The sequence below is a fragment of the Micrasema longulum genome, unplaced genomic scaffold (assembly GCF_059751315.1).
Source record: "Micrasema longulum isolate JH-2025_06_02 unplaced genomic scaffold, ASM5975131v1 h1tg000127l, whole genome shotgun sequence".
NCBI lineage: Eukaryota > Metazoa > Arthropoda > Insecta > Trichoptera > Brachycentridae > Micrasema > Micrasema longulum.
In genome coordinates this window covers 1,619,270-1,636,096 of record NW_028277333.1, presented here as the reverse complement: position 1 = coordinate 1,636,096, position 16,827 = coordinate 1,619,270, and the positions used below count along the sequence as shown (strand labels likewise).

General features: G+C 32.2%; 1 protein-coding gene across 8 annotated transcripts in view; it reads left to right on the top strand.

Annotated features, from left to right (window-relative positions):
* The window catches only part of Pdp1 (PAR bZIP family member Pdp1), a 154,608-nt gene that overhangs the window by 121,337 nt on the left and 16,444 nt on the right, over positions 1 to 16,827 (top strand). For 4 of the 8 annotated variants that reach the window (XM_088241086.1, XM_088241070.1, XM_088241060.1 and 1 more), the window contains exons 2-3: positions 9,030 to 9,163; positions 16,605 to 16,818. In XM_088241086.1, the coding sequence (XP_088097212.1) occupies positions 9,030 to 9,163; positions 16,605 to 16,818 (348 nt within the window). Of the gene's footprint in view, positions 1 to 9,029; positions 9,173 to 16,604; positions 16,819 to 16,827 lie in introns of all 8 variants that reach the window. The other 4 variants (XM_088241077.1, XM_088241054.1, XM_088241049.1 and 1 more) reach the window with 1 other exon arrangement.

Below are 16,827 nucleotides of genomic sequence, written 5' to 3'. Positions count from 1 at the left end.
CCTTACTTTACCCAGCCGCTTTCCTTGACCGCATCACTTCGTTGGTCAAATATGTTTTTTTATCTAATTTAATTAATTTTAAAAATTGAAAAATGTTTAACGTTTTATTTTAAATATTTTTTTAAAATACATCTTCGAAAATGTTCCTGTGAAGTTTGGCCCTGAAAACCCAAGTTTAATTAAATACAATAGTAATAAATGATAGAAAACTGTATTGGGAAGGTTTCACTACCTATAGAGTATTTGAGTGTTTAAGATATTCATGCTATTGGAGGTTATTAAACCGGCATAATGCCCTGCCTTTGAAGCGTATGCAAATATCGGATAGTTGCTTGTATGAAATAGGAGCAATCGTGTTAGTCACCCAAATGTGAGATTAATTTGTTTTATTATATAATGCAAATATGGACAACTATCACGCAAACGACAAACATGGTTTTATCACTCCGGGTCATGGCCGAAAGTGTAGATCTAGTAATGTTCTTAGTTTATATTGTCTGCGCCTAATTTCATAACAGTGAAACATTGTTGCGATGATATTCGTAGAAATTGAGTTGGTTCTAGTTCTAAAACGTTAGCATTTTAATAATTATTAATATAAAAAATATTTCATTTTTTGTTTTCATCGAAGATGGTGGAATTTAGTCTGAGCAAAAGATTTTATAAGAAAATTAAAATCAGTTATATACCTACGTCTTTTTCTGTGTCCAGGCGGGGAAATAGAACCAGAACCCTGGACGAATGTTTTCGACTCGATTGCTGCTTTCGGCTAAAAATGTTTATTGATGAAATCGTGTGAAAATAATTCCATCTCGTTGTGTGGTGGTTGACGGGTTCCCCTACCATTCTTGAGGTCCGATGTTTGATTCCTTGCAGGGTGGGTGTGAATTATTGATTTTAAAGGTTATTCTATCTGCAATATTTAATTATGCCTGGACGAGCACCTAAGGGTAAGACTGACCACCTTACCTTCGTGTAACAGATGATAGAAATACGCTGCATTTGGTTTGACAATGCAGTGCCCTATGCACTATTAGATGCGGAAAGGGGATGCTGGTGATGAGTACTTCTTTTAAATAATTTAAATATTTGAATGTATTCAGTTTTCTTTTTGTATGGCATTTATTGTTTCGATTCTTTCTAAGTATTTGATCATTATTCCCTTTCCGAACCTAATGGTGCATAGGGCACTGTATTAGTACACCAATTGAAGCGTATCTTGATTATTTTTGTTACATGAAGGTAACATAATCGACCTCGCATTTCAGGTACCAGTCAGGGGATATGAAATATTCTGGTGTGAAAATATCCTTTTAAATAATTATTTCATATCAACCATCTCACGAATCAAACCCGAGACCTCTTGAATGGTAAGCAAAGTGCAGACCGCTATTACTCTTCTCTTTCGGAATAAAATGTGTTCAGTAATTTAGATCACTCGAATCGAATTATGTTACACGTTTAACATTTATACACATCGTACAAACACTCATTACAAATAAAACTTTTTTTAAACTTATTTAATTGCGATTTTTTCGTTTTTAAACATGATTGCCCATTTTGGTGGAGGTTGTCGTATTTAGGAATTGACTTCGTACGTCACAATTGACTACTAAATTATAAAAGGTCAACAACGGTCACGCGGAAGTCAGACATTACCGTCTAACTGTTATACTGAATTAAAATACTTTTTATCCGAAATATAAAAATTAAAAATGACAGTCTTCTACCGCGTAGTAATCTTAAAATGAAAATACATTAATCAATTCGATAATGTAGTCAAATGATCGGCACTTTGGACTACAATCCATGATTATTTCTTCGCATTCGATCTAAAAATTGTGTCAAGAAATTTGCAATACTAATTAATTTACGTCGTATCGGACCGCTACCTGATTTGATTATCATAGCTTAATGCATTTAAAGATGATAACGTTGCAGTGGGCGTTCTTTTTGCACTGCCATATTATGCGAAATGTAATGCAGATAATGGTACGGAGAACAATAAACAAAGATTTTTGCGCTGTAGGTAAATCTGGTAAATAAATATCTATAATATTAATAGTCTTAAAATGATTGATTGAGTCATGTACGGGCCCGTTCACACGTATCGCGCAAATTCACTCGGTCCGGTAAAATTAGGGTGGGTGACACATATTTATTGTTTTCTTTTTTGGTTTCATTTCATAAGTTTCTAATCGCGGGTGAAAATTTTGCGAAAAGAAATCGAGTGGAGAGTAGTTGACTTCATGGTGTACTGATTCGTGTTTGTACCTGCCTATTGATAAATGAAATAATTTAAAAAATAATGTTTAATGAATCCACCCAATGCTCTTTCGTCGTTCTTGACAATGTTCATCACGTCAGCGGTAGCAGAAGACATACGTCGTTTGGAAAGGAATACACATGCATCCTTAATTGTTTTGTAAGGCGCTGTCTCTCTCTTGCGTCCGATTTCCGATTGCTGTCTCTCTCACTGCCATGTTAAACGTTTTCAAACGTTTTTAGGTTAGTTACCGGTGAAGATACTTAAATGTATATAAATATTAATTTTACTTTAAATCGTATCGATATAATATATTGCAGTTTATCTTACTCTGTGTTAGTTTGTTTATGACGTAAAAAATGTTGAAATTAAGGTAGGTTTGCTATTTAAAATGGGTTGATTTCTGTTCAAACATGTTGAATTTTGTTCAGGAGAGCGGTTTAAAGTTGTGAAATAGTTTCAAATGTATCTCTCGAAGTAAAAACACAATTAATTGCCGTGTTTTTGGATTTAAAGGCTTTTGATAAGGATATTTAAGAAAAAAAACATTTAAAATCTGGACTCTAGCGCATTACTAGACTACCCGTGTTTTAGAACTAGCTATGTCAGTAGTGGTCTAGGCACCGGAAGACTCCAATGTTTTAAGCATTTATAGAATATGAATATATAAACAAAATTACATTCAAAACTCAATTTACCAAAAATATGTGATTTCCAGCTTTTCAGATTTATTGTTTCAGCATTTGATTTGTGGAATAACGTTTTTAATATATTTTAAATAAATCACTTTTAAAAACGAGTTTTATATAAAAAATACAACATGTTTCGGGTATTTAGAAATACAATATAAAGACATAATAATTAATAATTTAGAAATCTTTTTATTTTAAATTCAGACAAAACTTTAATTAATTATATTCGTAATACCTTTATTGTATTCTAAAATTCTTAACCACTGTTTTCGATATTTCCAATAAATAAAAGAGCCCATTCTGCCTTACCCCCTCCATTCATCCCAACAAGTACCTAAACACTATTCTGTTGGTTTAATTTATATTTACACCCGATGATTGGTAATTCTGAATACCCGAAACTTGTTCCGTTATTCCGTTCTAACTAATATAAAACTCCTAAAGGGTTGGTATGCGAGCAAACGTCTTGCATTGTGTAGGTATAAATATATTTACTATTTCCGAATGGTGGATATTAGCAGTCCGCCTGTCGGTGAGTGGTCTTGTGACGTCGGAAGAAGCTGTATTTAAAATCTTAACTTAATAATATCTACGTCATGAGAGCTTTTGACACGACGATCAAACTAATGTATGGGTTTTACGGTCTCGCGATTTACGCAAGCGAAAAGCGCGTGACTGTCTCCGAAATTATAGTTCGGTTTCCACCATATCTCAGTCTTCTTTTAATTTCTTGGATCTCAATACAATTACTAATTAATAACTACGTTTGATGTAATAACCAATTATAATGACAACGACGTTACAAGGATTTTGGTTAATAGTAGCTTTGTTTTCATTTACAGTAAATAATAGTATCAAGAGTATAATTAATTTGATATCATTTTATTTACATTTATAAACAAATTAGTAGTTTACATAACAAAAGATAACCAAGTTCAAATAACAGAAGCGAGATAAAAAATAATTTTTAAACAGCTTTGGCGTAGCACCGGATCGATTATTTTATGATATTCAGTTTTAATTTAAACATTTATTTTTTTTGTAGTATCAATGACATTTTATTTATTTATAAAATGTAGGTCTCATAAAAGTATTAGACACGTATTAAAAAAAAATAACAAAATAATTTATGGTATATAACACATGTAGGTTAATTGCCTTAAAGCTGGTGATTTACCGGTGCAAAAAAAGTTTTTTTTATGTAATGTTTTTTTTTCTTCTTATTTTCTTAACTGGTTTATTTTATTTACATTTTTCATTCAACATTTGGTAAGAGTGAAATTTATCAAGCACATTTATTTTTTAATGAGATAATATCGTCGGCTTAACTTAAAAACTCGTAAAACCCGAACTTTTTTTTTCATGGGAGAGTAAAAATAGTTTTTACGCCAGTAGCGAATAGTAGCAAAGTTTTTTTTTTCATATGTTTTTTTAAATGCAACACTGTACGTATAGACAGGTTTTACATATATGTAGATTATTTGAAGTCCTAACAGAAAACGCCAAAATGCATTTTTTTTACATTTGTAGATTTACGAATTTTACAAGTTAGGGTGACGATATGTTTAAAAACCTAATCTAGTAGATATGATATGACAAATTTGAAATGTTTTCATATTCGACCTTAGAAAATACTTCGCCCTCATTAATTCAATTGTTTAAAATAACATTTTTTTACTTATCATACATAAAAATGTAATAATAGTTTTTTTGCCAACGCCGAAACAGTAAACAGTAAAATAATAATATTTATTGAACATTTCCTTATTTCTGCTTCAAAGATTTTATCCCGCCATTTATAGAACACGTGTCATATGTTTTGAAATGTCTGCATCCATTTCTTATATTATGATTCCATGGACAGGAGTATTACAAATCCCAGTTTATTTTTAATAAATAACATAAGTATGTGAAAATGCCACGGCTCGGTTATGAAAGTAAATTCATTGAGAGATGCGCGATGCTTATAAATGTGCTAAAAGCGAATATCACAACAGTGAAGTAGCTTACGATGCTTCTCAGCTTTCCGGCTATCCTTATAAGAAAAATCACGTTGATCGGTTGCGAGTTGCGACGTGAAGGAAACACAAGCAGACAAACACACTTTCGCATTAATAGATGGATTAAGAAAAAATAAATTATTAAATTAAAAAAGGGATTCATAAAAAATATCGTATTAAATTATAATTGATTTATCATACTCACGAATGACAAAATATTGTAAACTCAATACTGCACATAATCACTTTTGTAAGGAACCCTCGAGTATTACGAAAATGGCGCTATTGATCTTTTGCAATTTTCTCATAATAATATAAGTAAATATAATGTAAAATTGAATCTTATTGTGTAGATAAAAATCAGATAGTCGGCATCACATTTATAAATAAGAAGTTTTAAGAAAACTTTTATTTTTCTGCGGAATTTTAAAAATGTTTTATTTTTAACTAATCAATTTAAGAAAGATTATCGTTTTTCAAAGAATTTTTTATCTTTCATCTATTTCTATCTTATTTGAAAATCAAATGAAAGAAAATAAAATAAAATTAGACTATTTTTACACCTATGAATAAGTCGTATTAGAAGAGGCCCGGAAAGGAGACAGAATATTTTTATTCTTATAGGGAAATTTTAAAAAAAGTCAATAAACTTGTGGTAGTTTTTACAACACACATTTCACACGCGATAATTTGTAAAATAAATAATAACAACTTTAAGCGTAAGCAGGAAATGCGCAGCATGGACTAAAAAACAATATTAGCACATAACCCCATAAAACCAATCAGGAATGAAGGTTTCTTTGCTTGTTAGTGAGGCGGGCATTGGCACTTAAGCAATGTAGTAATAATAGCAGCGGATTAAATATAATACTTCTGTTGTTGGCAATTATCCCAAACTTTCGAAATACGCATCGCTGGTGATAGAATATTGTCCCTGAAGGATCAAGAGAAATAACCATTCCACACGGACAGAAAACATTAGATCGATATTTTTTTTCCATTCTTTGAAGACTGTCTGGAAATCGGTCGTATACTCTGTAAAAACAAGAACCTCGTGTATAACGCCTACTAAGTACTATGTTCCTGTATACACCAGTAGCGAGCGGTGAATTTTTTTATAGGTAGTTTACAAAAAATGATCATAAATTTGTACCTGTATAATTTGTAAGAAAATAATCCTTAAATGGTTTTTTTTTTCTGTAATTCTGTGAACATCATATATCTGCTTCAGCTGTTGAAGACAGAAGATTATTACAAATAATCTATTTAATATTATTAGATATTATGTTGCCATATTTTCACTATTTCAATATAACACCTGTACAAAATTTGACTGAAAAATACCACAATGATATTTAATATATATTATTTTGAATTGTCAGCACGTAGCACTGTGGTGATTCCTTCTACAAATGAATAATGCCAAAAAGAGCCACGTCGAGCGCCACATGTTCTATGTCATATGTCAACTGTACAAAATTAAAGAAAAATGGGCCTTAGGAAATCATGTTCGAAATACTCATTTTTAAATAGACAATGTTCAAATAATATATGTAATCTGCAAGATTACTTAACGAACAAATTAGAGCATTTGGGATTTAAGAATTTAAGTACGGTGTACATATTTGTATGAAAAAATAGTCTGAAGTAATCTGCTAGTTTATTCGTTCACTGGGAACGGACTGGGCGCTCGATATTTATATTAATTTTTGGAAGAATACATAAACGGTGACGGTTATTTATAACAAATAAAATTTATTTTATTTGTTTTTCCATAAATATAACTAATACAAAACATTAACTTCAAATGTCAAATTTTTAGATACGCTGCGCATTAACGCTTATATAAACGATTTACCCCTGGTATAGACTATACATCTATATTGCTTTACGTTTGTGAATACTGCGGACGTCTCCCGAAAGCCAACCGGGCTTCCTTACTTTACAAGGTTCTCTGGTCCTCGCGGCCCGTTACTGACAATCGTCTAAAGTAAAGTTATATTTCAAACTGCGGGAAGCTAGAACAGGGTTTGATAAATAATTATGAGGGTGGTAAGCCAAAAGCCCTTTGAATAAGTTATGGTTCATGACAATCAAACATCTAAGATTTTTCTTGTCACCAAGATACAGTACTTAATTGAATAAAAAGCCACGTCAATAACAACTACGGTCTCCGGATGCAGTCTCATTATTAGAAAACATTATCACTGTCCGGAGTATCAGAGACGCATCAAGGTTAGGATAAAGGCAATAATGATACAGTATGAGACTTATAATTAGTCACACGCAGATTTACCTAATAACTATAGCAAATGGTGCGATTTATATGCACGTACAATATGTACACACAATATGTACACGCTCGTATGTACCAACATTATCTATTCAGTGGTACCAACTAGGAACAAAGACCTTAGGTGATATTGCAGGAAAATCAACAGCATAATAATTGAACCCCGTGGAAAAACTGCAATAAACAATATTTAATGTTTTAGTTTTGATATTGAGACGTTCGTATATTGGACGCGAGCGTAACCTTTTGTACACTTCTCTGTTAGATTTATATAAATTGGAAAATTGTTTTCAGGCTTTGCCTAGTATGAAAAATAATTCAGTCAGATGAATCTCTTCACAACAATAAAGGTTTTAGCTCTTTAACTTCACTAAAATCAACAAATGGAAGAATGAAAGAAATATGGATGTTCAAACATAGGCAAAATGGTGAATGTTACACAGTGTGTAAAGTGGCCACTCAAACCAGCCAATGACAGGTCATAAGCTCTGTAAATGACTTGACTTCCATATTCCCTTATTTAAGGTATTCTCCATCTCTGTTGTAATTTGTTAACATAATATTGTGTTAAAAAGTTAATACACCTGAAGATATTATACTTGTTTTGAAAAACATTTTCATTTTGATGAATATTTTTCATTCCCAAAATATTCCTTATTAAAATTCATTCAATAAACTTTTACAATGTATTTTTTTTAAACCGTAAAACAAAACTATAAATAAATAAGTTAAAACTAGTAAGCAAACACACAGATAAAAAAACCATTATGACAGCAAGTTAGACAAGTACACACACATATAACGAGACAGATAAATAAGATGTAATTGGCAGTAAAGTAATTAGACTTTACAAATGTATTTATTTTTTTCTTTGTTTTTACTTTTTTCTCATTCGATTCTCTAATAAGGTATAACTTTGTAGAGGAATGTTTTCTTTATTATTGATCCAATGTGCATATGACTTTTTACAAGGGTTTGATGGTCGTCTCAAACATGTTGAGAATTCCTTATTTGATCACCTAGGTACTTATACAAATATAAAATCGATGAGTTATAATGTTTATATCACCCACGTTACATGTACCGACAGTCAACGAATAGTGACATTTGAATTATAATTTTGATAAAAGAATTCTCATAAAATTATGAATAATCACTTACAGTAATATTGAACAAATATTTAAAAATGATTATGTCTAGGGATGAGTAGGGTAGGTTCATATCTGCACCAAACATGTATTTAGTTGTTTACGTAATGCACTATCATTGAATCGACCATTATATCATTTGTCCGTATCAGTGATACTGCCATTGTTAGATCACCGCTGATATTTGTGTGTAGGTGTATCTACATAACACATACATTTTAAGGATCTTCAGAGTGCTGATTAAAATGAACTATTTCTTCTCATCGAGGCTGCAATAAAATTAGCTCATTTACCTATCGCTAATATTTTAAAGAAATTTAATCTTTTTTGTTATAAGAGGAAAATACCACTTTCTTATAGATAATATAAGGTAGAGATTCAACGGTAAATAAAAAATGCTAATTTTAAATACCATCAAGATGTTACGAACTTTTTTTTCCACTTTTATGTTTTCAAGGCTAGGACGTTGATATACATATCGTTTTGTTTGATTTAATGTATGTGCGGAAAAGTTCTTACGTATTTATATTTCGGTTACTAACTATTTTGATTCGAGATAACATAAAATGCGTAAATATGTCCAACCTCTCGCCACTTTAATACTCATGTGTTGTTTTCTTATTATTTCAGGGAAGTCGAGCAATAGCAAAGACAACGAAGATAAGAAAGAAGATAATGAACTTTGGTCCAATGTGGAGGCGCAGGCCGCCTTCCTAGGACCTAACTTGTGGGACAAAACCCTTCCATACGATGCCGATCTCAAGGTACACGAAGTCAGTAAACAAAACAGCCATATTTTTTCTCTGGCTTTGCGTGGTTGTTCTGCTTCTTAGTCGCTCCTTAATTATTGTTTGGTTTTATTCATTTTCGCCATTGACATACTTACATTATTATCAGCGATTAACACCACGCCGTGTTTTGTCGAGTTAAAAATATTTATTCTTGCGTTTCGTGTCTTGTGTCCATTGTTTTACTGTGATCTTAGCATACTCACTGGCTTCTTGGTAGGAAGATGGGAATTTGGGATGTGTGTTGTTTTGTTTGTTTTTCTTGTGATAACATTATTAACTTATCGCTATAATTTACTAGTTTTAATAATACGTGTTGTTATTAATTTTCTAACCACGCATTTATTTATCAGATACCTGCTATTGTTTCTGAGGAAATTGGAGTCCGACTCCGTACAACACCCTAAAATTTCGTGCTACGAGTATGTTACCAAATACCTCATATGATCACACATTATTATTTTTTGCTATCAAGTTAATTACTATTAAGTTAAATAATATATGATAACTAAGTGAATCAAGTTGAGGTAGATTAAAAAACAAAGTCACGTTTTCTTGTAATTGTCAAATACAATATGCATCTATCAAATGCTTTGTATTATTAGAACAGATAAGGGATTATCACACAAGATATAGAGATAAAGCCGTTTGTTTCATTTACATTTATTTGATGATTTAAAGAATTGATTAATAGAAATAAATATTATAATTATATACTTTTTTGAAAACCGAATACATTGTATGTATGTACACATAAAGCTTAAAACTGCAAAAGAAGAAACGTTCAAAATATAAAATATTATAAACAAATATAACCTAGTGTTTGCTCTGTTAAAAAACTGAATTTTAATTTTTAAAAATGTAAATTTATTGATAATTTTAAGTTGCTAGAATTTCACTCGTCCGTGCACTTTGTAGCTGTAAGACGATTAGTAATATAGCTTTAATAGGTAAATGTTATCAACTATCAAATATCTAAATTATGTAAATAGGGTCTAGAATTCCAACCATCCATGCGTTCAGTAGCTGCAAGACTAGTTGTAATCTAACTTCTATTTTTATAAATTTGTTTTTTATCTCATTTTAAAAAATATCACTGAAAGTCTAAACTTCATTGTCAAATAAAAAAATAAAAAATGTGGGCTAGATTTCTTATTGTCCGTGCGCTCTGTAGCTGCAAGATGTGCTGGGATATTTATTTATTGTACAGCGCCCTTGAGGTGATTTTCACAAAAATAGCGCTGAATAAATTATCCAAATATATATCTATATACATTTATACATATATATATTTATACAAATCAATCGCTTTTCTTATACGAATTACTAAGGTTACTAGTATTTTATTTCCATGTGAAGAAATAACGCTGGCTGGAGATGTTGTAGATATCTGAAAATGAACAGTTTTGTTTGGTCTCAAACAAAAATATATATTTTTTTATGACATTTTTATATTGTAGGTACGTATCTACATGGTGCAACATGGTTGTACCATAAATAACTGCTTTATGGGCTACCAGTATGATTCTGCTTTTGACATCAAGTCATTTAGCAATACGAGTATTAACAAGACTCATTCCAATCAATTTAATTATCATTTTTATTAAAACAAAAAAAATTAATTAATTGCCAGAATTAATATTGTTTGTGCACTGCACCATGATCTAATATTTAAAAAAAATATTTTGCATGGCCTTTTAAAATGTTACTGTACCGTTACCGTTACCGTTACCGTTTGCTTCTTCAATTAAAAAAAACGAATTGTATTAATGTAATTCTTCCGCCTACTACTTCCATTAAAAAAAATATATACCTAAAAATCAAAGTTTTTTTTTTTGTAAAACCGTTGATAAATTATAACTTTTATTTTTAAAACATATTATTTGACTCTGTCAAAGCATGTTTAGCTCATGATGATAGTTTGTTTAATTTTCTCGGTTAGTTAATTACTCCACATTTTCTTATTTTGACATTTTCAATTTACTTGTTATCAAAAAGACAGTCAAACGGAAAGAAAGAAATTGAAAAAAATACAACATTGTTGGTTGCACGGGTTGACAAGGACTAACTTTACAGATTGAGAGGCGGTAGAGTTATTGTTTCAAGACACGAGGTTGATTGATGGTTCCGGATAGCCAAAACACGAGGTGCTTTGGACTGCCGAACTCTTTTTTCCTAGTAACTAATGTCTTGCATCGTATTCAGAAGTTGCGAAAGAGCCTAACAGCCATAATTCGTTCATAATTGAGTAGGTACTAGGGATTAACTACTATGATCTGGGCTAATCAAATTATATGTCAGGCCAAAGTACCCAGTTGTACCAGATGAGGTAAGCGACTAGGTGAGTAGAGGCAGACAGATAACATGATCGTATTGGATGAGAGCCAAGGCGTAGCTTAGTACCAAAGAGTTTCAAATAAGAAAAGCAAGCTGGTTCACTAGGAAAGCCCCTAGTAGGTGTCTTTACCAAAAAGATAGGCAAGTAGAAAGGTTAGAAGACGGCCCGAATTATTCTGACTTCTGGAGCTAGAAAACTGCCTAATGAAAGCCAAAATTAAGGAGGGATGACAAATTTAGGGGTCTCGCGGGGCTAGGGGTAAGCGCGGGTAGCTGACGAAATGTCAGAAGACTTACCTTAGAATGCAATAGAATACGGAAACCTACTGCCTATGTTAGATGAGTCGCTAATACGTAACTACTTTGTAAGAGTAAGATAGCAATATGCGACAAATGTATGGGGATTAAAGCGGGTGCTATAGTACCTGTATCATTATGATATTAGTAAATGCTAAATTCCAAAAAGTTAGAACTTCTATGTCTTTGAAAATCAGACAGAATTATTTTGATAAAATAGTTAATCATAGCATCGTATATATTTCCGAAATAATATGTGCCAAATAATATAAACTGTACTTTTATAATTATATATTAATAGTATATATTCCTATTTGGTAATATGATACATGAAATATATCTACACCGTTAAGGAAATAAGTTTATTATATTTTTTCCCATCACTGTTTCAGTCAACCGTAATGTTGGGAAAAGGGTCTTCTTTCAATATTGTGTTTCTAAAAATAGAATCCTTTAATAGGAGAATTCGATACTGCGAAAAAGACAACTGCACGTCAGACCTTTTGTTAGAATCGACAAAATCGACGTTTCGTTATCCTGTTTTCAGCACCTCAAAACTGAAACAATCTTGTCATTTTTTTAGACAGAGTATTAGAATAAAATTTTCTCTATCGGTACGTTTTTTAAAAATCGTTATATTTGTGTACCGTGCGTTCGAAGACAGCAGATAAAACTGTGTTTTTTTACGTGGTTGGATGGTTTTAATTCCAATAGTAAACTTTTTTCATAAAAACGAAACAAAACGGACACGCCAATAGGAAATTTCTATAGCGTGTAAAAAAAACACTGCTCTAATCCAGAGATAAAATACGGGAATACGTTTGTATGAAGAAAAGTCGGACCGCGTTTTCTCTTAAGATAAAACATTATTGAGTATACTTACAAAACTTCAATAATTTTTTTTTGGTAAAAGCCGTTCGGATAAAGGTAAAAAAGATGTTGTAACTTTTCATTGGTAAGTAGGTACTTGTTTATGTTTGAATTCCAAAACATAAAAAAAATAATTTTCAAATACAGAATTCTTTTAGCAAATATCAAACTCTGCTCAATATTGCACTTAAGTTAGGAATTCGATTTTCAAAAATGTATTGTATTTTAGTTGATATTATTTTACCAAAAATACTATCACCATTATTATCAGTATTACCAAAAATCCAGGAAAGAGACAAAAAAAGTAGAAATAACAAGGAATTCAATAAAATAATCTTATTGGCATCCATAAAAAAACTAATGTTGTTTGTAAACATTCAAAAACAAACTTTTTTATACACAAAAAAAAACACATATATTTTTTTTTTGTATACGTATTCTCGGCGAATACAACCCCGGTGATGTTTAAAAATACATTCACGCTCCTTACTTTTTTGTACTTAATAAATTGAAGATTTTATGAGCTATAAACCTACTCGTGGCAAAGATGTACATTTATCTGAAAACTGCACGTAAATCGGTCGAGTAGTTATTCAGTCCATAGAGGATAACCATTCGAACATTGCCTTTTATGCATACAGATATATATATACTATACTTACACTGACAAACTAAAATATTTTACATATGTACTATATATACCCTACTATGTATACCCATATATTTTTCACAAATATGTTATAGTTATTGATATTTTTTATTTTTCTTATTCTTTGTAATTCAATTGAATTTTTTGCTACTTTTGTGTAAAATACATGTTTATCTTTATATTTGTATATGTTAAACAGTAGAAGCCTACAGGGCGTTTAAATAAATAATAAAATTTAAAAAAATAGAAAAAAATACCGTTCTATCAATTTGATGAGCATTGCAAATTTAATTACAAAATAGTATACTGTTATTAAATTTGTAATTAGCACTTACTTATGTGTGAAGCGTGAGTAAGCATAGCAATTTGATTCGTATATGCAATTGTATATTTTTACTGTATTTACGCTTATCATACGAATTTCCTATCCCTTTCTGCTTTCGATTAGCTACAATGCACAAGTATCAGGTTCGAGTACCAGGCAAGGTTTTTTAACCTTTTTAGAGGGCTTATCTTATCAATTTGATGTGCATTGCAAATTTAATTACAAAATAGTATACTGTTATTAAATTTGTAATTAGCAATTACTTATGTGTGAGGTGTGAGTAAGCATAGCAATTTGATTCGTATATGCAATTGTATATTTTTACTGTATTTACGCTTATCATACGAATTTCCTATCCCTTTCTGCTTTCGATTGGCTACAATGCACAAGTATCAGGTTCGAGTACCAGGCAAGGTTTTTTAACCTTTTTAGAGGGCTTATCTTCAAAAATTTAGACATCCTCAAATTATTTTTATTTAAAGAGGTATTGATTGGTAAATAGGATGAACAATGACTTATTAAAAAGTGTGATGGAAATGTGTTCACGTTAATCATTTCAATCAAATATCTGGGAAAACAAAAATCGTTTCAAAAAAATAATTTTAGTTTCGAATTTTGATTAACACAAAACAACTTTGTCATTGCAACTGATATAAAAGTGCCTAGGCTAATATGGTGAAATACTATTGGTTTATTTTGTTAGACTAGGTAGGCGTGCAACGGCAGCGACTCTACCATGGCCCCGATTACAATAGGAAGTTAACATTTATCTTCAATTTTATCTGCAAAGTAAAATTAAGCTTTCTGTATGAAAAGTAGAATATGCGTATATTTTTTTCTTCTGAACATGTTCAGTTATAGGTAACCGACGAAGATACTTTAAATGTTTACGGTAATGTACTCATTTTTGTACACAAATATCGGTTTTCTCCATAGCAAGTCGAAGATATTTGTTAACTTCCCATTGTAATCGGGATCCAGATGCCCGAAAAGTATTTAAAGGTCCCTCCACTCAACATAATCCACATTGCAAAGCAACTTTAAGGCTATAATAAACTATAACTTTTTAACTAATATTATTTCATTAAAAAAAAAAACGCGTTTTTATGATCTACATTTTACCTCGGACTATTTTATAAATTTGTCAGCTATCATCAAATATTTTTTTTGTAAATGTGACGGTCGTAGGGTACATAAGTTGTTAGTAACAGTTCACAGTGAAATTATTATCTGTATTTTCTACAGTTGACATTTTTTGTTACATTATAACGTTTACAAATACATAGGCAATATTACTTCCCTTTGATGCAAAAGGACAGTACAAAATGTACGTTCAGTTTAGACCTAGAGACATTTTGGGATCGTTCGACAAAATACGATTTAATTATTATTTATTTATTTTAAAACTCCAAGTACAAAGAATAAGTACTTTGGCGGACTTATTGCTAAAAGCAATATCTTCCTGCCAACCAAAAACCATCCATCCTACAAATATCTATAAGACTTCCGCAAATATCAGTCACGACTTATGGATTACCCCTGAGAATTACCACTTTTCTACCCAAAAGTCAACAAACTGAGTAAATGATCTGCAATTTAAACCATTCTTTACCCGATCTGGATTCCAGACTAGTCTAGTAACATCTATCAGGCCGTCAAGGATTACTTCTCTTTTCTTCTTCAAAAAGGGACCGTGACATGGCACGTGTTTGGCCGTTTGATTAGACGCACCGCAAACGCAACATGGATTGCTTACAAAAGCGAAATAATGGAGTTCACCGCTGAATTCTCCGTTTCCTGAAATCAGATGCCGATGCTTGTTTCGAACTCTTGTCCTCGCGTCAGGGTAAAAAGAACACGTCTATCCACCCTTTGTAGAGGAGCCCCAACGTCTCTGCCATTCATCCACAGTCAACTCGGTTATACGTTCAATATCCGCCTTCGGGGGTTCCTCACTACGACCCACTGAGGAAGTATTTGATAATATACTATTAAACTAAGCCAAAAATCTATATTTTAGAATTTTATGTATCGTGCTATCAGCGCTATGATTTTTTAAAGTTTTGTATTTTAAAATTACTTCGCGTGTGACGTCTCGACTTCCCGTCTCCTTCTTCGCGCGTTCTGCTGATTAATCAGTTGCCTTACCGTAAACCATAAATTTGTCACAACTCTCTCATCATTGGTTGATTTGGAAGAACTAAACGTAGTTATGCAGAAAGCAGCCAGTCCACAATTTTGAAAAAATGAGATATAGGTGCTATCGGGCGCAGTAAGGTCAATTCCATATTCTGTTAAAACAGCCAGGCCGCTTTCATATAAAAACTGTAATAATCACTTTCTGAAAATAGTGTCGATCACAAAAATAGCATTTCTCAATAAGCAAAAAACACACAGCACTAGGAAAATCTGACGGTACTTTAAAACTCATTAAAACTGGTCAAATACAAATTATATTCTTGTTTGTAATATAAAAAAAATAATGTATTCTTTGTTTATCATTGTCAGAGTCAAAACAGTCGAACTGTTGTGTAGATTTGATTATTCACTCTTCTCATAAAAGAGATATTATCTCAGTTTCACTTTTCTATGGCTGGCTGCTTTCTACATAACTCCATTCATTACTAGTGACGTCATGCACAGTGGTTCTTTTAATTGAAATATTTTTTTTTCCATGCATTTTCAAGAAACTTCGCCGTACAATTTAATGCTCTGATTTTTACCGCGCATAAGAATGCATTTTTCATATCCAACTTCCGTAGGGCTGAACTTATGTTGTATGCTAAAATACTCAGCTTAAGCCTAAAATACTCCCGCCTTCAGCATACTTATTGCCGCCGCACGACTTAACTCCAAGTTAGCGGAAAACTCAGCGGCCATGCCGCTGTAGAAACAGTAGTAGGGTATTGTCGGATTTATTGTTTAACTTCTTGTTTCAGTACGTGGATCTGGACGAGTTCCTGAGCGAGAACGGCATGCCCGGGGAGGGGCTCGCCGGGGCGCACTTGGCCGCCGGCTCCTTCGGCCACTCGCCGGGGCTGTCCCTCGCCGGGCTGTCCACGCACGTCACCACCAAGCGGGAGGTCTCTCCCTCCCCGTCCGAGTGCCTCAGTCCGGACACCATCAACCAGCCACCCTCGCCGACAGACTCCAGTAAGTACC